The sequence below is a fragment of the Sporothrix brasiliensis genome (assembly GCF_000820605.1).
Source record: "Sporothrix brasiliensis 5110 chromosome Unknown Cont17, whole genome shotgun sequence".
NCBI classification, from domain to species: domain Eukaryota; kingdom Fungi; phylum Ascomycota; class Sordariomycetes; order Ophiostomatales; family Ophiostomataceae; genus Sporothrix; species Sporothrix brasiliensis.
Genome location: NW_024467136.1, coordinates 2,408,269 through 2,432,510, shown reverse-complemented (window position 1 = coordinate 2,432,510; position 24,242 = coordinate 2,408,269). Strand labels below are relative to the sequence as shown.

At 52.1% G+C, this 24,242-nt stretch overlaps 10 protein-coding genes across 10 annotated transcripts; 5 read left to right on the top strand and 5 right to left on the bottom strand.

Annotated features, from left to right (window-relative positions):
* Positions 1-3,697: 3,697 nt before the first annotated feature.
* Positions 3,698-5,782, top strand: SPBR_02481 (aar2 domain containing protein; the record flags this gene model as incomplete). Its single annotated transcript, XM_040760784.1, has 1 exon — positions 3,698-5,782. The coding sequence occupies one exon, from the start codon at positions 3,698-3,700 to the stop codon at positions 5,780-5,782; it is 2,085 nt and encodes a 694-aa protein (XP_040620714.1).
* Positions 5,783-6,436: 654 nt separating this feature from the next.
* SPBR_03030 (small subunit ribosomal protein S16e) lies at positions 6,437-7,461 on the bottom strand (the record flags this gene model as incomplete). The annotated part of the gene is made up of 6 exons (XM_040761333.1): positions 6,437-6,534; positions 6,630-6,678; positions 6,776-6,868; positions 6,958-6,996; positions 7,131-7,171; positions 7,383-7,461. 6 exons carry the CDS (start codon positions 7,459-7,461, stop codon positions 6,437-6,439), a joined length of 399 nt encoding a protein of 132 aa, XP_040620713.1.
* Positions 7,462-8,039: 578 nt separating this feature from the next.
* SPBR_03148 (ESCRT-II complex subunit VPS22) lies at positions 8,040-8,877 on the top strand (the record flags this gene model as incomplete). Its single annotated transcript, XM_040761451.1, has 2 exons — positions 8,040-8,482; positions 8,550-8,877. The coding sequence occupies 2 exons, from the start codon at positions 8,040-8,042 to the stop codon at positions 8,875-8,877; spliced, it is 771 nt and encodes a 256-aa protein (XP_040620712.1).
* A 683-nt stretch (positions 8,878-9,560) lies between these two features.
* Positions 9,561-10,649, bottom strand: SPBR_02984 (integral membrane protein 25d9-6; the record flags this gene model as incomplete). The annotated part of the gene is made up of 3 exons (XM_040761287.1): positions 9,561-9,929; positions 10,010-10,285; positions 10,344-10,649. 3 exons carry the CDS (start codon positions 10,647-10,649, stop codon positions 9,561-9,563), a joined length of 951 nt encoding a protein of 316 aa, XP_040620711.1.
* Positions 10,650-12,238: 1,589 nt separating this feature from the next.
* SPBR_03209 (uncharacterized protein) lies at positions 12,239-12,970 on the bottom strand (the record flags this gene model as incomplete). The annotated part of the gene is made up of 2 exons (XM_040761512.1): positions 12,239-12,697; positions 12,794-12,970. The coding sequence occupies 2 exons, from the start codon at positions 12,968-12,970 to the stop codon at positions 12,239-12,241; spliced, it is 636 nt and encodes a 211-aa protein (XP_040620710.1).
* Positions 12,971-13,913: 943 nt separating this feature from the next.
* Positions 13,914-15,835, top strand: SPBR_02547 (alkaline phosphatase; the record flags this gene model as incomplete). The annotated part of the gene is made up of 2 exons (XM_040760850.1): positions 13,914-15,189; positions 15,336-15,835. The coding sequence occupies 2 exons, from the start codon at positions 13,914-13,916 to the stop codon at positions 15,833-15,835; spliced, it is 1,776 nt and encodes a 591-aa protein (XP_040620709.1).
* A 200-nt stretch (positions 15,836-16,035) lies between these two features.
* Positions 16,036-17,816, bottom strand: SPBR_02610 (uncharacterized protein; the record flags this gene model as incomplete). The annotated part of the gene is made up of 2 exons (XM_040760913.1): positions 16,036-17,548; positions 17,680-17,816. The coding sequence occupies 2 exons, from the start codon at positions 17,814-17,816 to the stop codon at positions 16,036-16,038; spliced, it is 1,650 nt and encodes a 549-aa protein (XP_040620708.1).
* Positions 17,817-18,565: 749 nt separating this feature from the next.
* SPBR_03291 (uncharacterized protein) lies at positions 18,566-19,106 on the top strand (the record flags this gene model as incomplete). Its single annotated transcript, XM_040761594.1, has 3 exons — positions 18,566-18,679; positions 18,737-18,871; positions 18,921-19,106. The coding sequence occupies 3 exons, from the start codon at positions 18,566-18,568 to the stop codon at positions 19,104-19,106; spliced, it is 435 nt and encodes a 144-aa protein (XP_040620707.1).
* A 631-nt stretch (positions 19,107-19,737) lies between these two features.
* Positions 19,738-21,480, bottom strand: SPBR_09119 (protein ATS1; the record flags this gene model as incomplete). The annotated part of the gene is made up of 2 exons (XM_040767245.1): positions 19,738-19,908; positions 20,536-21,480. 2 exons carry the CDS (start codon positions 21,478-21,480, stop codon positions 19,738-19,740), a joined length of 1,116 nt encoding a protein of 371 aa, XP_040620706.1.
* A 1,916-nt stretch (positions 21,481-23,396) lies between these two features.
* Positions 23,397-24,185, top strand: SPBR_03178 (prephenate dehydrogenase (NADP+); the record flags this gene model as incomplete). Its single annotated transcript, XM_040761481.1, has 1 exon — positions 23,397-24,185. The coding sequence occupies one exon, from the start codon at positions 23,397-23,399 to the stop codon at positions 24,183-24,185; it is 789 nt and encodes a 262-aa protein (XP_040620705.1).
* Positions 24,186-24,242: the final 57 nt, after the last annotated feature.

Sequence of the window (24,242 nt, the reverse complement as noted above, 5' to 3'; positions counted from 1 at the left end):
CAGTCTTTGTCTCTTTCTGGTACATTATTGTCTTCTACGTTTTCTTTGTACATGATCTCTCAAGTCCGGGTGGCCGTCTCAATTCTCGCATTACGGTAGGACGACTGGTGTTTTTTTTGGCTGGTGGGGGAAGACTTGTTTTGTACTGTTTGCAATACTCGTTTTTGTCCTGCTCTGATTTCGTTTTGTCACTGCACTAACTCCTTGTCAAATGGGTTCTCTCAACTATATTTTGCATGGGCATCAAAAGAGGAGTGTAGGATGGTCTGCAAGACTTGGAGTTGGAACATGTTTTGATTGTCTGTTCACGAAAACACGGTGCCGTGCAGATCATCTTTTCCAACGCTCCTGTCTGGCTCCCATTCGTTGACCACTTCTCGAGATTATCACTGCAACCAGAAGAAATATGCTCATGTCTGTTTTCTTTGGCTAGCGGGAGAGAAGACCCTGTTTTTGACATGTCCCCTTCACATCTTATCCTTTTGTCCTTGTCGTCCTTTTTTCTTCTTTTACACTTGTCTTTAGAGTTCCGCCGGCCGTGTGCGATTGCCGGCCGAGCAAACATACCTCGATGCTGCTCACGCGGTGTAGTATGTAGGCAATGAAAAGCAAAAAGGAAATTTTAACTTATTCTGGCGACAACCAAACTGTACAAATACATCCAATAGTAAAGGGCTGTAAATAAGCAAAGTGCACGTGGCCAAATACAAGCTGAACAACAGCATAGCCGGAAATTTTATGAGTAGATCATGTGGCAGCTCATACGATGGGATCGGCTCTAACCAAGCATGCTCAAACGGATATCGCTCACGCAGTTGCGCGGCCCCTCCTTTATCGTTTCCCATTTCAACGGAAAAGGTGTGGTTGCACAAAACAGGGATGCGGAGATCCTTGCGTGCAGGAAAACAGAATGGGCCTAGAAGCGCAATTCCATGCAGCACACAGTACGGAGTACATATTCTTGTCGGAGGGCCACGCCGGCTGGCTACTGCGGCCTGCGACCCGAGTGTTTGGTTTGGGTTGGCCTAGCACGCGGCCTAGTCTCGCCATGACCTAGGCTTTGAATCTTGCAGAAGCGAGAAACCTGGGATTTACATGCATCTTGATATCCATGTAGTCCCTGCACATCATTCACTATTGGGGTGTGCGTGCACTCAAGGAGGGGAGAGAGGTGACGTAAGTACAAAACATCCACTGCGACACCCGAATATGCTTGCTCTTCCACATTGCAATATACACAGTACGCATGACGGTGGTACAATTTCTCTGCCCGAGTAACCAATACGGGATAGAACGTCACGGCGCGAAATAACAAATTATTGTCTTTTGCCATTCCCATCCATCTTGAGAGGCCTTACGTATTTTTTGTCCCGTGTTGTTGTGTACTCATAAGGTACACCATCTAGGTGGTCCGTTTGTCAACATCGCGTTAAGATGAAGATCTAGAGCGTTAATACCTGTAAGTTGAAATACGCATTTACCTACGAACTAGGCGAGGCTCGGTCGGGGAGTGTAAATGGCAAGCAACCAGCACCAACACCAACGCCAACAGCCGTGAGTTGGCGTGTGGAGAACGGGCGGCAAACCAACGCTTAAATCGTCACACTATTATGACGGGCATATGATAATCGGGCTGTGGGTGTTGGTGGGTGGTAGTACAATGCCAGTGAAGTCGGCGTTGTGGCACACCCTTCTAAATTAGCCTACCAAGATTTGGCTCCCGAAAAACCGGGCTTGCTCGCTAAACTGGCCCTGTAAATGGGATGAGCGCGCGCTGTGACATGCAGTAATGCTTCTCGACTCAGTCACCCCCGTTGGCGTGGCAGGCCTGGTGTGTGGTGTGGAAGTGGAGGGGAGGGGCCTGGCTAGGGCCACCAAAGAACAGAGCGTCAGGCCCAAGAGCTCGGTAATGAAATGGCAGTCCACGCTACTCGATAGTGGGAAACACAAGCCTCTTCTCGAACGCAGAGCTGAATTCTCTCGTGCTTGCGGGCTGTAGCGCACAGCCGCTTTGCTAGCGCTGCAACGATCCGCGGACAAACAGCGACCGCCCGTTGCGACACTGGCACCGACCTTCTGTCACTACCCTAAGCCCTGGGGGGAGGGGTGTCTGGCTTAGGACCCAGGCTCCCAGGGACCCTAGAACACCAGGGCTCTCGTGGTCTTACCACCCGATCTTGTCCTGCCATGCATAACTGGCGCTTGCTGTGCCGCCTGACGTGCAGCGCTGGTCTGATTTGGCGATCCCTCCGCTCGCCATCATCTATCGACTCTGTTTCTAAACAAACTAATGCAGGCGCGGCACGCAGTAGTGCTCTGCGGTCCATCTTGGGGACACACTCTTTTGACATGCTCCGTGCTATGTTTGAGTTCTACAATTAGAACGTTTGTCGTCTACTCCATATACGCGGTACCAGTTCGTCTACAACTTGCGCACACAATGTGCTTTTCTGCGCTCATTATGCACATTCTAACCAATGTCCCGGAATTCCTGAAATTGTTAAATATATTGTCATCCCTGGGTGAGGACAGGCAATAGAGATATTATATTACAGTGTGCCTCGCTCAAGTTTATAAAGTCAGTTACTTTCGCGTAACTTTTGTGTCGCTCACGAGCCACGTCATTGACAATGCAGAGCTCGGTTGGTAAAGATTCGCTTGCTTAGTTAAAAGGCACTTTCGACAACTGCTTCCTATTAACTTTTCCGTTCGTGCTCAGCACTATATTTTCTGTTTCCCCAGACGTTATAAATGGCATCTTACTAGGTGTGATGTACTACAACTATTTATATGCGAATCCTTTGAGAGTCCATTTCTATTTGCATCTCAGGCCTGATCACATTAAGATATCGCTACCCCGTCTTGATTTGGCGCGTATGTGGTGCCAGTACATTGGTCGAAAATGCTCGACGCACACAGCATTTATGGCGTCTCCATCGTCCCGTTTAAGATATAATATCGTCATCAAGCTCAGCGACGTGACACAGCAAGAAGCTCCCGACCTTAACTTGCTGCTATGAAGTTGTGTAGGACACATCCGATTTCTATTTTTGGTGTTTTAATTTTTTGGTGTTTTTTTTAGAACATTCAAGATAGATCAGAGGTAATGTAATTTTATTTTCCTTTGGGGAGAAGAAAACATGATAATCGATGCAAAAGGTAAAAATTTTCGTATTCAAATAATTAACAGGTATATACTCAGTAAAGCATGAAAAATCAAGATCTATTATTATCCCTTTACTATTACTGTTCATCGCTCAAATGGGCTGAGGTAATTAATAAATTGAAACAGTCGCCGTCACCGGCTGTTTTAATGCGCCTTGTTTGCATTTGGCCGAAACTAGCACCTTACGTCATCCCAACACAGTATCGCAAGGCTTTTCGACCTTGCAGCGGGTTCGAAAGTCATACGCAAAAACTTGACCCAAAACAAACGGAAAAGGCAATACCGCTTTAACTCATCAAGATTGGCCTCGCCTACAAAATGCCCAGCCTCGCAAGATTTTCGTCGACTTTCTTATTTTGTTTCCACGTTCTCTGATCCGCAGTCTTGCCTTTTTCGACAACATTTTCTGGGCTTTCTGTTTTCGATATTTTGTGTCCCTAGTATCGTTCCTCACTACAAACAACGAGTTTTAGGTATCGGCGCGTGCACGGTTCTACGTCCCCTTAGAATAGACTCTCCCAACCGTCTGGCATGGTAAACGTTCGGACTGGGACCGGGGCGCCGACCCCTACCGCGGCGGATCGCACGGCAGGCTCTGCGACTCCTTCCCTCGACAGAGAAGACAGCATTGGGAGCACCAGCACCTCAAGCAACTATAATAGTACCGCCTTCAACAAGAACCAACCTCTATCCAAGTCCAACTCGGTCCTCTCGCACAAGTCCATACCATTCACCGGTGCCTACCCTATCGGCCACCTCAAGGTGGTGCAGCCAGCAGAGCCCATATGTGAAGGCGGCGAGACCATAGGAGACGAGGGCAGTACCGCCGTGAGCGACAGTGGCGGCACAACAAGAGGTAGTTCACGGATATCTGGAACCACCACTGGGGACCCACCGGCCTCGACGGGCCATCCGTCCAAGGGCGATGTTTTTGTTCTCCTCAGCATCCCGTTCGAGTCGCAAGTGGGGTGCGATGTTATGGCTCTGACGGTCAAGAAGACTGCTGCCACTACGATGACGGGGGGTAATGATGGAGACAACGATGCTTTACTCGGCTTTCGAGATCTGCCACCCGGAACCCACTTTGTATGGCTATCAGCACCGGGCGCCATGTCTCGACAAGGGTACTGGTTCGTGACACAGCCAGAACCATCCGGTGCTGTTCGTGTCAAGCAGTGGGACCGCTTCAACGAGGTCCTAGGCGAGAGTGCCAGCCAGTACGAGGCTCGGTCTCTGACTGACAACATTGCGGCAGTCTCTCCCAGACTGGTGTCCTACAACAGTGCAGGCCACAGCGCGACTACCTCCCCCGGCCAGCCCACGACCACACCCACACCGCTTCGCCAACCGTACCCAGGCCCACCTCCGCGCGACTCTGAGACAGTTGTACACGAGGACAGAATCTGGTCGAGCCTCACCTCCTGCATCAATGAGACCGTTCTCGGACGCATCACAGGACGCAAGGCGGCTACCACGACCGGAGGGAAGGTGCAGAGAGGTGCAGTGGTGGCGGCGGCAACGGCGGGGCCAACAAGTGCGGTGACACACACAGAATGGATGGTGTCCACGACCGATACCGCAAAAGGCGAAATTGCCATGCCCAGGGCAGCACCAAGTCAGCTGTGGGCAGGCTTTGCCGAGTTTACTTTTTTGTTCGCCAAGGACGACCTCGACCCGTTCCACCTTATTGCGTCTCGTGACAAGAGCAAGTTGAGAAACAGCGGGCCGGCTACACCGGCATTGTCTTCTGAACTTGGAGGCAGTGGCGCCAATCGGTCGGAACGCAGGACTGGGGCATCCGATACGACGGACCGCATTATTGCTGTTCTAGAACACTCCTTCCCTTCCCCAGACGACAGTACAACAGTCACACATCTCGACGACAACGACCTGATTGGAGAGCTTCAGTTTGTCTTCCTCACAGGAACGCTCCTGAGCAACCTGTCTTGCCTGGAGCAGTGGTGGCATCTTGTGCTCAAGATCTTCCTCCGTGCACAGGGCCTCGTATCCCGCCGTCCGAGCCTCTGCCGGTCCTTCATACAAACCCTACATAGCCAGTTCTCGTATCTTGAACGCTACGTGTCTGGCGGCTTCCTTGGGTATACTTTGGCAAGAACTGCTGGACAATCGATCACCACCGTAGACGCAGATGCTGGTGGCGCCGGCATCTTCGAAGCCAAGCCGCAAGGTGCTGCTCGCCTGCAGGCCTCACTGACAGATTTCAAGCGGCATCTTAACGAAACGCTCTTGGGCCTTGGGAAGGCCGCATCGCCTGAAGAGGCGGCCGTTGGCGAAGCCTTTGCCAGCCTCGAGGCGTCCCTGTGGAAGTACGGCTGGGACCTGCGCAGCGACTACGCTGCAGACAATGGTGGCAACAATAGCACGGAATACGACGACAATCGTGGCGGCCGCTTTGGTGATCCTGCCGACAACGATGACGCTGATGGAGAGATGGACTACTACGAGGAGGCTATCAAGCAGACGACCGGTTCTGGAGAGAAATCCCACCGAAAACACCATACGGGCCTTTCTGATACTGACTCGGACTCTGACCAACCAGTCTTGGTTGATCTCGACGCGGATGGTCGAGAGGTCGGCCTCCTCTCTTGGGACTGAAGGGTGAAACATGACATAAAGAGGGCCATGTAGCAGACATATACGATTATGACTTGAGAATTTTACATCGTTTAGCTTGTTTGTTTGCATGTGGCTTGTTTGCATTTACGTTTTTAAGACTACTTACCCATATGGTATGAAAAATTTGTAGTAATATCAAAATTTTGACAGATACAACCTGTACTTATTCACTTTGGGTTGAGCATCATACAGATTAGACTTATAACGTTTTTTCTTTTCTTTTCTTTTTCTTTGCCCGAACCATGCTTGTGAATGAACATCCCCCACCAGCCTGGAAACGACGGCGCAACGACGCAGATTTTTATGAAAGCGAAAAGATACAAAAAGGACGGTGGCGCAAATCCTCCGTCGATTGGCCACTGTTCCGAACTCCAGGTCAACAAGTACTTTAAAATAAAAAAAGCCACGTAGTACATGCTACTACAGCCTTGTAAAACGCTTTTTCCATCCTGATCCTGTCCGTGCCCATGCGTCGATGATGATGCTCGCAGGCGGTTGCTGGTGTTGCTTGTTGTGTTTGACAAGAGGCCGCGCCAGTAACATCCAGGGCACCACCAAAATCGGCCGTTTCCTGACGTTCTGATTTCTCTCTTTCTTGCCCTGCTCCCCCGATACCCTTCCGTCGTCCCGTGTTTAACGGTACGACTTCTGGTAACGGGCTCTGGCACCTGGACCGCCGAACTTCTTGGGCTCGCAACGACGGTTGTCGGCAACGAGGAGGGTACGGTCGTCTGAGAGACAATGTAGTTAGTATCGAGTCATCAATGCAACGTCTCCCGGGACATTTTCGGCGCGGGTCCCTCCACGGATGTAGAATGTAACTTACAAGCAACGAGAGCCTGCTTCAGCTGAGCCTTGGAGTGCTCATCCTTGTACTGTTCGTCGGGTTAGCAAAAATAATTCTCGCTCGGTCGGACTGATCGAATGCGGCAACGGTAAAATATCGAAAGGAGGGCCGGGATCGGGACGTACACGCTGGTAGAAAGCGATCAGGCTCTTGCTGATGGCTTGCCGAATGGCATAGATCTGCGAAGTGTGACCACCACCGGTGACACGGACACGGATCTGTTCAGGTGTTAGCACATTTGCTGGTTTACAACACTACATGGCCTTGGTCTCCTCCCACAGGCGACCAAAGGATTGGATGAACTTACGTCGAGGCCGGCAAACTTGTCAAGACCGACAACCAGGACCTATAGAGAAAACCCGTTTAGTGTTTGTCCTTCATGTAACAGCAGACTTCTCGCAGGCTCATGTGAAAACGTAGAACACCGGTCTGCTTCAACACGGGCCTGTCGTGCTCGATCAGGGGATGTGGTTAACGTACGGGCTCGTAAAGCTTGGCGCGGAGGATCTCGGGCTGGACGACTGCAGTGGTTGTTAGCTATTGTTCGTTTCGCTTGGAAAGTATATTGTCGTTGAGCTTGGCATCCGAAAGTCATCGGAAGGAGGAGTGAGGGAGGAGTCGTACGCGAAAGGGGGCGGCCGTTGACCTTGATCTATATGAAAAGCAGGTTAGGAAAGCCAAGTTCAAACATGTCGATTTCCGTTTAGATTCTTGAAAAAGGAAGAAACTCACCAGGCCCTGGCCAGCCTCGCAGCGAGCGACAGCAGTCGCGGTTTTCTGTTGGCGAGAAGTTAGCAATCCTGTTCTTCATTCGAGCTGTCGTCCCAAGGTCCGCATATCATCCGTCGGCCACGAGACATAAGATCGAAAGTTCCGTAGGCCGCAGGATGGGGTTTATTTATCGGGGGCATCAACATGCCTTCTTGCCGAAGCAGATCGTCCGTTGCTTTGTCGCCATCTTTGCGGTTGTGTTGTGAGGTTGGTGATCGCGAGGTCGTCGAGAGAGGGCGGAATGAGTCTCTTGCAAAAGATTTCACACTGCAAAGGGAAAAGATGGAATAAAAACGCCGGGCGGCACAACTTTTCTTCGACCTTAGGGTTTGTGGGATATTTTCTGCGCTAAACCCAGTGTGGCAAATTACAGTCATGTGACTAGACTAGAGAGTGAAATTTTTAGGCCTCCAAAAATTGACTCTATCTGCACGTGATTGATAAGGACATGATAACGTAACTTCATACTGGTCAACGGACCCCCCACTAAAATGCTGCCGCCTCGTACATGGCTATGCCTCCGGGGTCTTATTCTCGAAGCCAAGGAAGAAGGCTGTCGCCAATCGTGTGCTTTCGCAAGAACTATGCGATAGAAGCTGGCATTTTGGTCTGACCACAATGTCGCGAAAGGGTGTCGGCTTGGCGGCGTTCGATCGATCGCGGATCACATCTGCTCAGTATGCGTCCCACGGATCCAACCTCCGGTCTACCAATGCACAGGCGCTTGAGACACAGCTCGCCGTGTTCCGGTCCGTGCTCCAGCAGTTTGCCCAGACACACGGAAAGGACATTCGGTCAAATCCGACGTTCCGTGCCCAGTTCGCCCGCATGTGTACGGCGATTGGCATCGATCCACTGGCTAGTAGCAACAGCGCCTCGGGGGGCTCGATATGGGCACAGCTTCTCGGCCGGACAGTGAACGATTTCTACTATGAGCTTGCTGTCCGAGTTGTCGAGGTGTGTGCGGCTACGCGGGCTGAAAATGGGGGTCTCATTGAAGTTCGCAAGGTGAGAGACCGCCTCGCTCATGCACGGATGGACGGAGCGCCTGAGGTTACAGAGTGAGTGGCCATTGTCGAATTGCGACCACATTGCCGCCACCGTGTAGTATCTGACTAGTATTACCAGGGACGATATTCTTCGTGCCGTAGGAACTCTCGAGCCACTGGGTTCGTCCTACTCAGTCATCAAAGTCGGCAGCAAGCCGTACATTCGATCGGTGCCAAGAGAGCTTAACACGGACCAAAGCGCCGTCCTTGAAGCTGTACAAATGCTCGGCTACGTCAGCGTGTCCATGCTGATGATCAACCTGAAATGGGCTCGCGCACGAGCCCAGACGGTCATCGACGACCTCGTGGGTGAGAGCATGCTTTGGGTAGACAAACAGGCTGCCGAATGGGAGTACTGGAGCCCTGGCTTTATGCTTGAGGGCCACGATGCTATTCTTGATGTGTGAATGTGTTCAACAAGTCGATTTGACACAATCATATCGTGTGTCCCGGACCCGTTCGCTATTATCTCGATGGAACCATTGTAGGGAACGAGATATGGCTATGGTAGCCCAATCTGGGCACCGTCATAATCCGATATTGCGACGTCGGATTTCCATCTGCCTTCAGTCGCGGCAAGTAGCACGCAGCCTCGCAAGCACGAGAGTTTATGCCGCGCCTCGGTTATGAGCCGGGATCAGCAGGGCCAGATTCCAAAATTTCGACCGGCAGAGACACTGTCGGAGCGTCAAGCTCGTGCTCGATAATACATGTCGTCCTGGACACATGCTTAGTTTTGGAACTATTTTTATTCCTCTACCAAGGGTTTGCGTTCATACACTGAAAAGAAAAGGAAATGAGCCGTGAAAGTATAGCAGAAGCTGGATAGAAGAAGTCAACCCGGGGACTGAAACAAACACCTTCCATAGTAAAATAGGATACGTAAACGAAATGACTGAAAATACCCAAGAAAATTCCATCCCTTACACATACAGCCCTCAAATCCGACCTTTGATAAAAGTTGAAATATACACAAATGTGCGTGGGGAGCACTTTCCAACTTGCCGATAAGTACTGGATCATGGCGACTTCTCCCCAAGCCCGATAGTTATAGTCATCTAGCCAGTGCCTTCGTGTGTTGACGTAGTGTTTAGTACTGGGGGTTCTGGCCGCCCAGCGTGGGCGGCGGCGGGTAGTCATCAACACGGCCGCCGGCAGAGCCGGCGCGGCCAGAGCCGTCACCGAAGTGCTTCTTGCGCAGGGCTGCAAGACGTCTCTTCTTAGTGACAGTGTTGATGTAGGTGCCAATGATGAAGGACACCAGGTTGAAGAAGGGCACCCAGGCGTTCTCGGGAAGGAACTTCTGGGCAAAGGCCAAGCAGATGGGGCTCGTGATCCAGGTCACGCGCATGACCTTCCAGAAGCCGACGCGGACAGTAGCGCGGACCTGGTGGTACGTCCGGGCACCGGCGATCAGGGCCATGGCCGTCAGGTAGACGGTGTTTTGGATGGGAGCAATCTATTTTCACGCATTAATATGGTGCCGACAACACAATATGAGTGATTTGCTGTGGGAGATATGCTTTGTTTGCCACTTACAAGCAGGTTGCTCACAAGGATCTGCAGGATCTTGGCCTTCAGGCTGGTGCGGCCCTTGAACGTCTTCTGCAGGATCCAGATGAGGAAGTGGCCAAGAGGAGCGCTCACAAGGGCGCCGTAGGCAGCCATCTTGGGCACACGCGAGGTAAAGTAGTGGCCATGCTTGTTGCGGTCCTTAGCTAGCCACGAGGCAAGGAGTTCCTGAGTACCGGCGAGGGTGCCAGCAGTGAGCATCTTGGTGCGCAGAGGATTCTCCTCCAGTTGCTTGATGTAGGTCTATAAAATCCGCGAGCGAAAACGCTGCTGTCAGCCTCGTTATTCTTCGCAACCATACATTGACAGTTCGTGCCACCGCTTCAGCAATGGTAGAAGCCAAGGCTCCACGTACAGCAAGGTAACCCTTGGTGCCGGCATTCTGGCGGCCACCGGTCAGCGCCGTGCCGACGACTTCGGCAATGGGATGATGGCCACTGGTGCCAGGAATCGGGGGGCCGGCGAGAGCGCGCTCGGCGGTCCGAATAGGGTGCAGCAGCTGCTGGGCAGACGACGGCGGCGGTGGCGTCTGGAACTGAGAAGCACCTTGCTGGAAGGCGGCAGCGCCTTGCTGCTGGAATGTGTCCCGCTCAACCTTGAACGACATGGTGGGCGAGTAGCTAAATCGGCATCTGGGGGAGGTAAAAGTCTAGGCCTGGTTGCCGGACGTTGTCAGTGTCGGAGACGAGGCTGAGTGAAGCGGGACAAGGAATGGCCGATGACGAGAGCGAACAAGAGCAGGCAGGAGAGAGGAATGCGGGTGTAAGATGTAGTGGATGCGCTGGCCAATTTAAAGTGAGGTATGCAGCCAATGGCTTTGTTTATTATGGATGGACCGAGGTCCGCCACGGAAGAAAACAGAGACAGAACAAATGTACTGTAGCGATGAATTCGATGGTGCCCGACAATCAAGCACGCGAGTGAAGGGATGCAAGGTGATCGTAAACTGAGGGTATCCTGGGGGGTTACTTACAACGTGCGACGACAATCTGCGATGATGAAGAAACTGGACGCCGTGAACCGCAAAGGTGGGAGAAGCGTGGGAGCGGATGAGTTTTTGTTTGTGTTGTGAAATTGGTCGCGCTGAGCAAGCCGGGCGCCCGGGAGACGAGAGGAGGGAGCTACCAAGGTGGGTAATTAGGTCGGAAAGCAAAGTTGGCTGGTTGTGAGAGGGGAGAGACGAGGAGTGGACCTGGAACGCGGAGAGGAGGAGGTGGTCGGAGAGGCTGGAACGGGGCCACGCCCAGCGCTGGTAATCGTACACAACAAAAGCAGCTGTGGGCGGGGCGCGTCATACATTTTTATTGGCTGATTTCCTAGCACCCCTGTCGTCCAACCTTTGATACGTTCCTTCGCTGTGTGTTTGTCCCCGCTGGCGGTTGCACTGTCGCAGCTGGAACTACGCGCAATGCGGCGCCTGCATGCACTAAAACTCCTTGTAAATACAATATGTAAACAAACTAGAGCTCAATCACAGATTGACAACGCATTGCACGGCCACTCTTTTTTATCGTGGACCGCGAGCAGGCCATTCTGTCCTGACGATGCTGCTTTTCTTTCACACCAAACGTCGTAATTACGTCGTACGGTGTAGTATGTCGTACTTTCATCGGTATGTCTTGGTTTTTTCATTCTGTGCACCCGTACGGTGTGTTTCATGAGCAGTTTCTATGAGGTATCGTTGAGAACATGTTGCGACGCTGTGAGGCTGTGCCTAAACCTGATTAGTGCCAAGCCGTTTGCCTCGCCATTTGCCTCGGCATGTTCTAATGCATGTCACGATGTTTTGTCTCGTGTCCAATCCACCCACGTGGATAGACACGTGACCTGATTTGGTTTTGCACTCTTGCCATCTTTGGCCTTTTCAATTGCGCACACTTCCAAGTAGGAACATGCCCCCACTCTTGTTCTGGGAATCACTCGTTACATCTTCTTCTTCTTTCTTTCCCAAGTTTCTTTCCACGAAGTTTACCTGAGCCAATTAAGGTGACATCGACACTTACCTTATGTTCACACTTCGCGCTCGGCATCATTGCTTTCAGCTCGTTTGTTCTAGTCACTGAAAGCGTTGGAACCCTCTTGCCAAATAATAAATCGCTACGAAAATAGAGACGGGTCTCGTTCCTGTCCCAATCATTTATCATTAACTACGTCGTGATCGTCATCCAACAAAAAGCATGCGCATCCGACGACTATTTACATCCGCATCCGCCGCATGTCTTCGAGGGACCAGTATTTGCGCATATTCTCGGCACCGAGCGCCGCAACCTCCTCGTCGAGATGTTGCCAGAGCACTTTACCCCACGAGTCCATCTGCGCCTTGAGCACCGTCATCTCTAGCTCCGTCTCGCCGCTTTTGCACCGCCGCACGTAGTCCTCAAAGGCATCCATGCCCGCATGGATTTCCCGGTGCTGTTGGATCAGCAGGGCGGCCTTCGCGCTGCCATTGCTGGCTGCCGCGCCTGGCTTCTTCTTTGTCGGAGGCTGGAACTCGGGCATGCGCTTGGCAAGCATTGGGAAAACATACGACTCTTCGATCGAGTGGTGGGTGGTCAGGAAGTTGATAAACTGCAGGCCCTCGTCTAGGAACTGCCGTATTGACATCCCCGCCGGCCGTTTCCGTTTCTCGCACGCATCGTATATCATGGTCCAAACCTGGCGGAAATGGTTGTGCTGTTTGGTATTAGTCGACGGCCACAAACTATTTCAGGGGCGGCCTACTGCCCATATAGGAGGCCGTGCCGCACTTACAAAGTGGTCCATATGCTCGGCCATCCGGTTGTACTCGCGGAACTGTGCCGGCGTAAGCGGTGGAAGCTGTGGCTCTTCCTCTTCTGTTGTCCTGTCTGGGGCTTTGCTGCCACTGTCGGGGAGTTCCTCAGCGCCTGCACTGCCAGCAACAGCCGGAGTTTGAGACGAAGAAGACATTGCTCGAAGCCCTATATCCAGCCGATGCACTAGATTCGCAGAGTTTGGCGTTGGAAACCGTGCCTTCAGAATGGACGAGCGTGATATGTACCGGCTGATGTAGGACGCTGAAAATAGGGGACTACTCGTAGTGGCCTTGCAATGGCGATATGGGTTCTGTGTTGTCCGAATGCGTATTTGGCGTATGATGGCCGTTGGGACAGATTGGGTCATGGATGCGCTTTATTTAAGACCACCGACACACGGAATAGTAGCATAGAGCCGCAAAGGTGGTGACAATCGTTTTTAAAAACCTGTGGATAGAAGTCCTGTCGCGCTCTAGTCTAGTTTTGCTGCGAAAGAGAGTCCTGCAGAGGGCGACAACGGTTTATCAACATGCTATTCGGCCGTTTTTCGCACGAAAAAAAAAAAAAGAGAGAGAGAGACAAAAGCCCGCACCAGGGTCGCGACGTGAGACGGACTCGGGACGACCATCGATCACCGATTGGTTCTAGCGATCTTTTCAGTGGGCTGCCGCTATCGTTTTCGCTGGCCGGGCCATGCCTCGGCGGAAGGAGGAAGGAGGGCTGACTCGACAGCGATAGAAAATGGTTGTTTTGTCGCAAGCGCCTAGGGGGGTCCATGTGATGTCATGTAACACTCCGTAGTGGCTACCAAATAAGGAGCACGCCAGCAGGCACAGGCCGCATTTAGCCTTTGGCGGGATCCCTGGCTGTCACCTAAATGCATCGGCGAGCGATAGCTGTGCAGGAGCTCTCCACACCCCTCCACCCCTTGCCCTGCAGCAACTGCCGCATGACTCGCAACATGACCTGCTCTGCACGATCATCTCCTCTTGATCTCTTCCCCACCCTCTCTTCACCCTGGCGGCCACTTTCGTCGGACAACAATCTTGACGCATCCACTGGCCCTGATTGCTTCGACAGATGATGGTGAGTTTAAAATGCAGCAAGTGGCATTGCCAGCCCCAGCCCCGTTGATCTACCTGTTAACTGTTAACCTCGACCAGCCCTCCGCCAGAACGCCACTGCTTGCCGAAGCGCGGCCGTCAGGCGAGTCCCAACGTTCTGACGACCGTGCCGAAGAAGAAGATGCTGCCCTGCTTGGAGGACGAGGCAGAGATGACCGTGGCCAGCGGTCCGTGAGGAGCTCGTGGTCTAGCCGCCTGCGTGAGCTGCTCTTGTTTGCCTGGGCGCTGATGGCGACGGCGGCTGTCATTGTCCTCGCTGCATGGGTTCAACACAAGCAATCTGGCGACGCGCCATCCGGCGGAACAACGCCGCCCGGCAAGCGGAACCTTATCTTCATGGTGTCCGACGGCATGGGCCCGGCATCCCTCTCGCTCACTCGTTCGTTCCGTCAGCTCGTCGAGGACATCCCCATCAATGATACCCTAGCACTGGATCGTCACTTCTGGGGCACGAGCCGCACCCGTTCGAGCAACAGCCTAGTCACCGACTCGGCGGCCGGTGCCACTGCGTTTTCCTGCGCCCGCAAGTCGTACAACGGCGCCATTAGCACCCTGCCTGACTTCACACCCTGCGGCACAGTCCTCGAGGCTGCCAAGAGAGCAGGCTACCACACCGGCCTTGTCGTCACCACTGACATCACGGACGCCACACCAGCGTGCTTCGCCAGCCACGTCAACTACCGCACGCAAAACGACGAGATCGCCCTGCATGAGATTGGCGAGGGTCCGCTGGGCCACGTTGTCGACTTGATGCTTGGCGGCGGCCGCTGCCATTTCTTGGCTAACTCGTCCAAGGGCAGCTGTCGTCAAGATGATGTCTTTGTCGCCGGCATTGCGCAGAAGCACGGCTGGACGTACCTCGACGACCGCTCCGGCTTTGACTCGCTGAAGCTGGGTAAAAATGTCTCGCTACCGACGCTGGGTCTTTTCGCTCACTATAACATCCCTTTCGAGATCGACCGCCGCAATATGGCCGACATCTATCCCAGCTTGAGCGAGATGGCCGCGACTGCGCTCCGTGCTTTAGAAACGGCGACCAAGGACAGCGACAAGGGTTTCTTCTTGATGATCGAGGGCAGCCGTATCGACCACGCTGCCCATTTCAACGACCCGGCCGCCCATGTCCGCGAGGTGCTCGAATACGACAAGACGTTCCAGTTGGTCCTTGATTTCCTCGAGAAAAGCGACGTCGAGGGTGTACTTGTCTCCACAAGTGACCATGAGACTGGTGGTCTTGCCATTGCTCTCCGTAAGTGGTGGATCCCCCACCTGCCGTCAGATATAAAAGTGTTATGTTTTATCCCATTACTGACCATTGGTGTTGCGTTCTTATAGAAGAGCCAGGCCAAGAGCCTGTTTATAACTGGTTCCCCTCGTTCCTGGCTAATGTACAAGCCTCTGCTGAGCATTTGGCCTTGCTCTTGCGCGCGCATGTTGCATCTATCACCGAGGCTGGAGATATTGCTGCGCAAAGTGCGGAACGGCTGAAGGACTGGATCAACACAAGCCTGATCATTGAAGGCCTCGGTATAACCGATGCCCTCGACGAGGAGCTCGACTTGGTTGCAGCGCACACCGACGACGCGACAACCGTTCTTTCCGCTATCCTTAGCTTGCGGGCACACATCGGCTGGAGCACACATGGCCACTCGGCTGTGGATGTAAACATCTACAGCTCGGGCGGCTCAGCAGCCGAGCAGATCCGTGGCAACCATGAGAATACTGACATAGGAAAGTTCTTGCGAGAGTACCTCGGTGTCAGCGTCGACGAGATCACGGCGGAACTCAACGACAAAATGGTTGCCGGCCAACCAGCTCACGCTCCGATGACGGCACAAGGTGTTCCTGTGACGGAATACGAGATGGAGGGACTGCAGAAGCATTATTTGCCATAGGCGGTTATCATTTTATTGTTTCTGGCCTTCACCATCACTCGGGGTGAAAACTAATTTCTGCATACTGATTTTGTTCTATTATGTGGTTTATGAGCTGCGTTCTGTTCATCATGTCGTAAATTGCATCGTATGGCGTTCTGTACCTTGGTCCAACTATAACCTTAACTCGAACTGATGGAGGATATATCAAGTTATCTAGTTTAGTCGGAAAAGTCGCTCTCATGTTCCTCCTCTGGATGTGAAATGTCAATTTGTCCTCCGAACGTGGCATGGGCGTGATTAGTTAAGTACTGCAGCTCGTCGGGGAAAATCTGTGCGTCCAATGCCTGGTTCATGATGAAGAAAGTCAAACCGTAGTTGGAGCCGTGCATCTCCCCTGCCGTGTCGATAAATTGGAGGAGACCCTTCACGGTGAAGTTTGTGCTTGCGTTGATGTTGATGTTCTTTAAGTTACGCATCAGGAGGATAGAGCTCAAGATTGAGTCACCCATGACATCACCATCGAAACTGAGCTCTTCGAGGTTCGTCAGAGCAACAGCCAACGAGTGAAGATCATTGTCTGTGATGGTGGTTTGCATGATGTCCAGAACCCGCAGATTCTCCAGCTTGCACACAGACTGGATAAACTGCGCATGCTGTGGAGACGCTGCATCAAGCATGACATCATTGCTTCGCAAGTAGAAGCCGTCGAGTGTGGTCTGCTTGCCGAGTGAGGCATAAAACTCATCATTGTCATCGATGAGATTTAGGTCGAGTGATGCCAGTCGAAGCTTGGGAGCTTTGAGCACAAGCTTGAGCAAAGACGAGGCACATTCGACATGCCACAGTTTGAGGCTCGTCAGGGACGTACATGCGCTGAGCCACGCAACTGTGTCGGCAAACGACTCAGAGTATGTCGACTCCCATTCCATCGCTATCCCTCTGTTGGCCTCGAGTTCAAGACTCTCCAAGGACACGCACTCGCGAAGACTACCGAGGTGCTCGAATGCACTGCTTTGAAGTCCGGACAGCCCGAGTTTCCGGAGAGATGAAGAGTGTAGTGACAAGGCAGCGAGAGATTCCTTGCCCATATGGTTCTGGCTGCTGACGCTGAACACCTTAAGGGAGTTGGGAGGTATCGTCCGAAAAAATGCTGCTAGATCCTTGTCTACCGTTGGCCCGTTGCAGTAGAAGCATCTTAGCTCCCGGAACCTTGGGCAGTTATCACGGATGGACTTTGCAACCTCTTCCCCAATCACTGAGCCGTCCTGGATGTGTAGTGACATGAGCGTCGCCAATCTCGACGTCCAGCGAGGAAGGACATCGAGAGGTATTGACTGGCCCTCCAAGTGGGTCAACGCCACCGTTCGATTGTCGCGATCTGCCGCCTCTTTAACGTAGAGAGTGATTGCATTCCCAACCTTAGTGATGATCCCCGGAAAGTCAAGGCGTGGCCGGTTTCGACGTGTGGCAACATTTGCAGTGGTGCTTTGAAGCATCATCTCATAGGATGCCATATCGCCCTGAAAGAAATGTTGTCGAAGGTTACTGTTCGGTGCAATGTCGCTCAGTAGCTCCTTGAAGTCGCCGAGCTTCAGGTTTTGCATCCAAAGACAATATGGAAAGGCCGTCTTGCCGCTGCTGGAGAGAATGATCGCTCTCCACAATATGGCAAGCTTTCGCTTGCCGACAATCGAGGCATCATCTGCACTGGCTGAAGCAAGCTCGTATATGCTAAAATGGAGAACCTCAGACGCCCGCCGTCAGACACAGCTTATAATATGGTAAGGGTGCCGAGCTGAGAAACAGCTCAAGTCCGTAGAAGAAGTGTAAGGTGCAGATCTCAAGATCTCATGCAGACATACCTGTAGAGACTGGGCAACGCGAAGTTCGCCATTGTCCGGCTCACTCTTGAGAAGTTGTACAAAGCATCGAAATCGCGACTGGCGGTCAGCTCTTCACAGACGAGCAGCCAGACATCGAGCGGGAGTGATGCGCTCATGTTTATGACTTGTGTCGCCGAACGGGCGCAAACGCGTCTGTTCAGCTTCTCGACGTGTAGTGAAGCTAAGTGTTTTGCCAAGATGGCCTGGGAGGCTCTATTCGTACGACTGTGCGCAACCGCAAAGAGAGGTTTGTTTAATAGTAGTAGACGGGATTGATGAAGGATATCATCCTCTGCAGATTGCGTTACAGTAAATTGAATCTTTTTATGCAGTTCTTGCTTAAATATGCTGTCCAGGACGGTTTGGCGGGGAAGGAGAGACGCGAGGGGCGCGGTACTTAAACGAGGCAACAACGCGAATAAACCGTTATTGGTTAGTGGCAACAGCTGCTGTAAAGGTCGCTAGTCAATAGGCTATCGCGGCTCACCATCGCCATTTTTGAGACGAACCAGCAACTGCCACCGTGAATTTTTTTATGGGACATCGACGGTTCACAACGCATAAGAAATCGACCGTTGCCGAGAAGTTAGAAGGCAAGAAGTTGGGTAGTAAGGACCCAATATTTCAAAAGACAGACGATTGGTATCACCATCAAAAGACGGACAAAGGCGAACCTTCTGCACCTTCCCAACTTACGCGCCGAGGATCGCGACTTGCACTCACGATCACGGCCGAAAAGCCCGTCATCTTTTATTAACAAGAACACCTCGCCGCCTGTCCACAGCGCGCCGTAGCTTGTACTGTTTCACAGACGCCCCGTTTAGCAGGCCTAGTGGCCATTCGAAGCGAATAACCGACTTTTGCCATGGCGATCGTGTCATTCACGCTCACAGATGACGGCGTGACCGCCTTCCAGAATGCATTGGCGTGCATCCTGAAGTTTAGCGAAGACGTCTCGCTCGACGCTCGAAGAGACAAGGTGAGAGCGCAATTCTCTTTATTTTCATGCGGGCTAGGTATGCTGATTAAATGATAGCTCATCTTAAGCGCTCTGAACGCTATCAAGTCCGCGTTTGTGTCTTTCAACTTCGCTTCGTCCCACTTCTTTCGTTACAAATATGAAGGCAGCGAGCGATCACCAGACAAATTTCAATGCCTAATTCTCATCCGGGTTCGTGCGGACCGTGTTTTGGTTCTCCTTTTCCCCCTACACTCTCCAGTCTGTCTTTGTGGCTAACATACGCGATGAACAGGCTTTGCTCTCCATCTTCCGTAGCAGAACAAGCGGTGACACCAGCCGTGGTGGAAGTGGTGACTCGAGTATCGAGAGATGTGACGTCTCGATTGAGGACGGGCCGGACCGAAACAGCCGTTTTGTGGCTAAGATTGCATGGAGGAATGGTTAGTTGATCGTCTCCGACAAAACAGCGAGAGGTTCGTGCTGGCTAACGGATCTGATTGTTGATTAGGTATCACGGCCACGCATGCTATTTCGTTCGAAGCCCAGGCTCCTGTTCTTGCCAGATTTGATAGCTCTGGTGCTGACAATCAATGGTCTATTTCCGCACATACGTTGCGGCGCTTGATGGACCATTTTGGACCCAAGGTCGAGCTGCTCGACATCAACACGGAGGGTGAAGGTGTCCTGAATCTCACCTGCTCTACTGAAAAGCAGTATACAAAAACAGACGGTAAGTTGCATATTTTCATGCTTCGATAACGTTTGGAAGATGCCGCATCTAACAGGGGTCCTTGTCAATTCAGGGTTTTTGAACATGAATGTGCATACATCAATCGCTGTCAAGATGGATGATTTCGACGACATTGACATTGAACACAAACATCACATTATTATCAATGTGAAGGACTTCCGAGCCATTCTCCAACACGCGTGCACGACAAGCGGAAAGCTTACTGCGCAATATTCACAGCCTTGGAAACCATTGAGGTTTTCATACAGTGAAAACGGGCTGTATTGCCAGTTTGTACTCATGACAGTGGGCGAGAAGGAAGGCTCGAACGCCAAGAAAGACGGCACTAGAGTCCGCAACTCGCGCACAAAAAGACCGTCGTTTCCAGCAGGTACAGCTTCGACGACTGCAACTCTACCCGAGGCTGGCCAGCGTCTGTCCAGCCGGGTAGAACCGGACTCGGCTCCAGCGGACGGGCTGCCATCCACCAGCAGGACAGGTCCTTTGTCTGCACCCACTACACATTCCGGGTTTGAGATGAGACCACCATTGGCCCCTCCGTCTACTATACGAATGGAGGCCTTGTATGATGAGGATAGCCAGTGGGAACCTGTCAACCCGGAGGAAGAAAACCCCGGGTTCGTTCGTATTGAATGGGATGAAAGTCTACGGCCGGTATGTAAAGCGCAGTTTTATACTCAACCAGTGTCGACTTGGAAGGCCATATTGAGCGCCGAACTAACTCTCTGTTTTCAAGGAATTGGCTTTCGTGCCTATTGCCAACGACCAAAGTGTCAATATGGATGAACCAGCACCCACAGATGTGCCTGGAGGACTGGAGCCAACACAGCGTCTTACACAGGTAAGAATCATGCTACCGCATTCGTTTATACTTAGGTATCGGCTTGTTCCTTGAGTGACTGCTAACTGTTGCCAGGTTCGCAAATTTGGGTTGTTTGATTGATTGTGAACCGGTTTGTGTGTTTTCCCTTGTCTATGCACCACTTTCGCTGTTATTCTCTATTATGATCCAACTTGTTGCGCAGCCTGCACCGACATCCGAGATACGTGTTCCAGGCGGCAAAAACTTGGACGAAGCTATGACTCTTCGTTGACCCTTTGTGTTACTTCCCTCCTGTTTGACGAGAGGGCCACAATTGCCATGCTCGCCCCATCCCCAAGCAAGGACGTCGCCCGTTTCGAGCAGTGCAAGGACATGTTCGCTGCCAACGGCAATTTTAGATGCTTTTCGGTCGTTCGGTGGCGTGCTCTGAGAATAGTCGTCGCGACCCCAGGCCAATATCTTTCCGTCAGATTTCAAGATGCATATGTTCCCCCAACCTGCTCCAATGTCTGCCCACGCAGGAGCTTCTGAAGGCGCCTTGCTTTTGATTTCCCATTTCTCCTGGCCGATTACCGAGATTTTCCCGCTACCGCTCTCACCAACAACGCACGTGAAATCTTTTCCACAAACGGCCCTCTTCACGGCAAAGTCGATGCCTTCGATTTTGCGCGGTTCAAAAGCAATTGTCGCAGGACTGCCCAGCTGGCCTTTCCGCCCGTTGCCCCATCCATATACCTCGCCATTATTTAAGACAACCACGACATGGCTCATACAAGCGGCAAGGTCGACTATTTCGGTTCCAGGTGGGGGGAAGTTTTTCAGTTGTGATGCTTTTGGGTCACGAACAACGAGCGGGCCTTGACCGAGCTCGCCTTTTTCTCCCAGTCCACAGGTGAACACCTTTGTATTTTCACCGTTTCTGTCAAGAACAGTGAAAATGGACGCTTCCCATGTGGCTGCAATCAACTGCACTGGCCCATCGACGTTCATCTTAGTGAAGCTGGGCTCAGCCGGCTTGCCACCAGACAGAACGCCACACGCACCACACGTTGCATCCCCGCTCCAGTGCAGTACCCCGTCGCCGCTCAATAGGAGAGAATGGTTCCCACCAGCAGCAATTCGTGAGACCGAATTCGGTGAAGGTTCGTCGGCCCAGAGAATATTACGCGGGATCGAGACATCTTCTGAGTGCCCAATACCGAGCTGTCCTGACCCGTTGGATCCGAGGGCGAAGACCGTGACCATTGCGTTCAGCTGAAAGTGAGTTATGAAATTAAAGCTGGTGGCCGAGAATCGACGTTGTTTAAGAAGGAGATAAAGGGATAGAGAAAGAACAAAAATTGGTCTCGAGTACTGTGATGTGAGGTGACATGACGAGAGTATGAGCAGAGAGCTAAGCTCCAGCGCCATGTCAAACCACAGCAGTGGGACAACGGCGCTAGCCCACAATTTTAGAACCAAATTCGGTACAGCGGCCCAGCGGATCAACCTATCACCGATAGTCGCCCTTGTCTTGACTTTTCAAGGTGCCCCACTTAAAATTTTGCTTAAAACTCTCTAAACATTCGTGTCTCCCCAAGCTTTTTTTCCCTCTCCATGAACTTTTCCTCCAGTGCGATGTGAAGGGGCACCTGATTTGAGGGTATTTTCCCCGACAGACAGCATTTATTTGTTTCCCCGTTTTGTACACTACATTGAGAGAGGGCTCTAAACAGCAGTTTCTTTTGGGATCCCGCAAAAGGACAAGGCGAAGTGAATCGCCTAACAGGCACTTCATGGCTGCAGAAGAAGCACAAACGGTCGTGCCACCCGGCATGGAGACATTCACCGTTGGCCTCATTGGTATGGGCGACATGGGAAGAATGTATGCCATTCGACTGGCTGCAGCGGGCTGGAGGTAAGCTATTTTCTACGACAAAACAGCAAACCGAGTATTTGCTTCCACGAGGTGAGTCACTTTCTTCTGCTGCAAAGTTCTTTGCACAATGCCCTCCCTTGACCCTATGATCTTCCCCCGGTTTGCTATGATGACTTGAGTGCATTTGGCTCGAGTATTGTTCTCGGTCCTTCTCCGGCAATTCTTGTCTGGGAATGTGGCCGTTTACTTTCCTTGATGAAAACTCTCAGCTACCTTAACAATTTTTTGTCTGATGCAAACCCATACCACATGCTTTATGCACGCACACTGGATTCAAACGTCAATCCTTTTGTCTCTTGCGGTGTCTTTTCTCTTGTCTATTCGTTTTCGTTTTCTAACCATTTCGGAAACGTACAGTGATTCGAAAAGCTTCGACAGAACTCGTGGTCGCAGAGTCTACTATGACCAGTGGACGAAGAAGATTCGTCAGCATACTGACGTATGTACGAATTGTATTTCTGGGCGTTTAGGATTATGGCCTGTGATAGAGAAGACAAATACGAAAGTCTCCGAGACGAATTTTCTGGAAAAGTACGGCTACCCAACCTTTTTTCGTCCTTCTACCTCTGCACTTTGCCTGCCAAGGGAAAAGGCGACGTGATGTTTTTGTCTGCGAATTTGGCCCGACTATGAATTCCAAGTTGAGATCCCATGCTGAGGAATTGTCTCAGGAGAACATAACCATCCTCCGGAATGGCCACCTCGTTTCTCGAGCAAGCGACTATATCATTTACAGCGTCGAGGCTGCCGCCATCGGCCATGTTGTAAAAGAATACGGTCCCTGTATGCTTGACCACTCTCTTTGCAATTCTGTTGTTTCTTGCTTCGTACTTTGCCTATACTCGTTTCGTTTCCTGCCCTCGTACTTTGTCTTGCCGACTCTGCTGCATTCTTTGTCTCAAAGCTCCTATTCTTACGAAGCGAAACAGCAACGAAGCAGGGCGCCATAGTCGGCGGCCAAACATCGTGCAAGGATCCCGAGATTAAGGCACTCGAGTCGTTCCTCCCAGAGGATGTCCAAATTGTGTCGTGCCACTCTCTACATGGGCCAAGCGTTGATACTCACGGCCAACCACTCGTATGTTGATATCTGATTTGTCGCTGCCATGGATATATGCTGACGTGAGCCTTCTTTTTCGCACATTAGGTCCTGATCAAGCACCGCGCGACAGACGAAGCCTTTGCAAAGGTCGAGACGGTGCTACGATGCCTGGGGAGTACACACGTATACCTGACGGCGGAGATGCACGATCGCATCACAGCAGATACGCAGGCTGTTACACACGTCGCCTTTTTGTCCATGGGCAAGGCATGGCATGCATCCCAACAGTTTCCCTGGGAGGGCGCTCGCTACGTCGGCGGCATCGAGAACGTCAAGATCAACCTTATGCTGCGCATCTACGCACAAAAGTGGCACGTCTATGCCGGTCTCGCAATCATGAACCCAGAAGCGCGCCGGCAGATCGCACAGTACGCAGCGAGCACAACGGAACTCTACAAACTGATGCTCGAGGGACGCGCCGACGAGCTACGGAAGCGCGTGTACCGTGCCAGAGACAAGGTCTTTGGTACGGACGGGCATCCCATGTGGGAGGAGAAGCCGATGCTTGACGACGGCTTGCTGGACGGTTTCGGCCTCGGCGAGCGGCCGGAGCACATCCTGCCGAACAACCACCTGAGTCTGCTGGCCATGGTTGACTGTTGGAGCGAGCTCGGCATTGTGCCCTACGACCATATGCTTTGCTCAACGCCGCTCTTCCGGCTGCGGTTGGGTGTAGCTGAGATCGTCTTCCGCGACACTGCGAAACTGGACGAGACTTTACGTGTCGCCATCGAAGATAATACATTCCGCTCGGACGACCTCGAGTTCACGTTTGCTGCCCGCGGCTGGGCCGAATGTGTCAGCCTTGGCCATTTCGAGACGTGGAAGGAGCGGTTTGTGGTCACCCAGAACTTCTTCAAACCCCGGTTTCCCGAGGCGACCAAGGTTGGCAACGCGATGATGAAGGCGCTGCTGGACAGCAGGAAATGAAAGGGAAAGCGCAGGATGTACGAATACGATTCAATATTGCGTGGAAAGGACGTTATG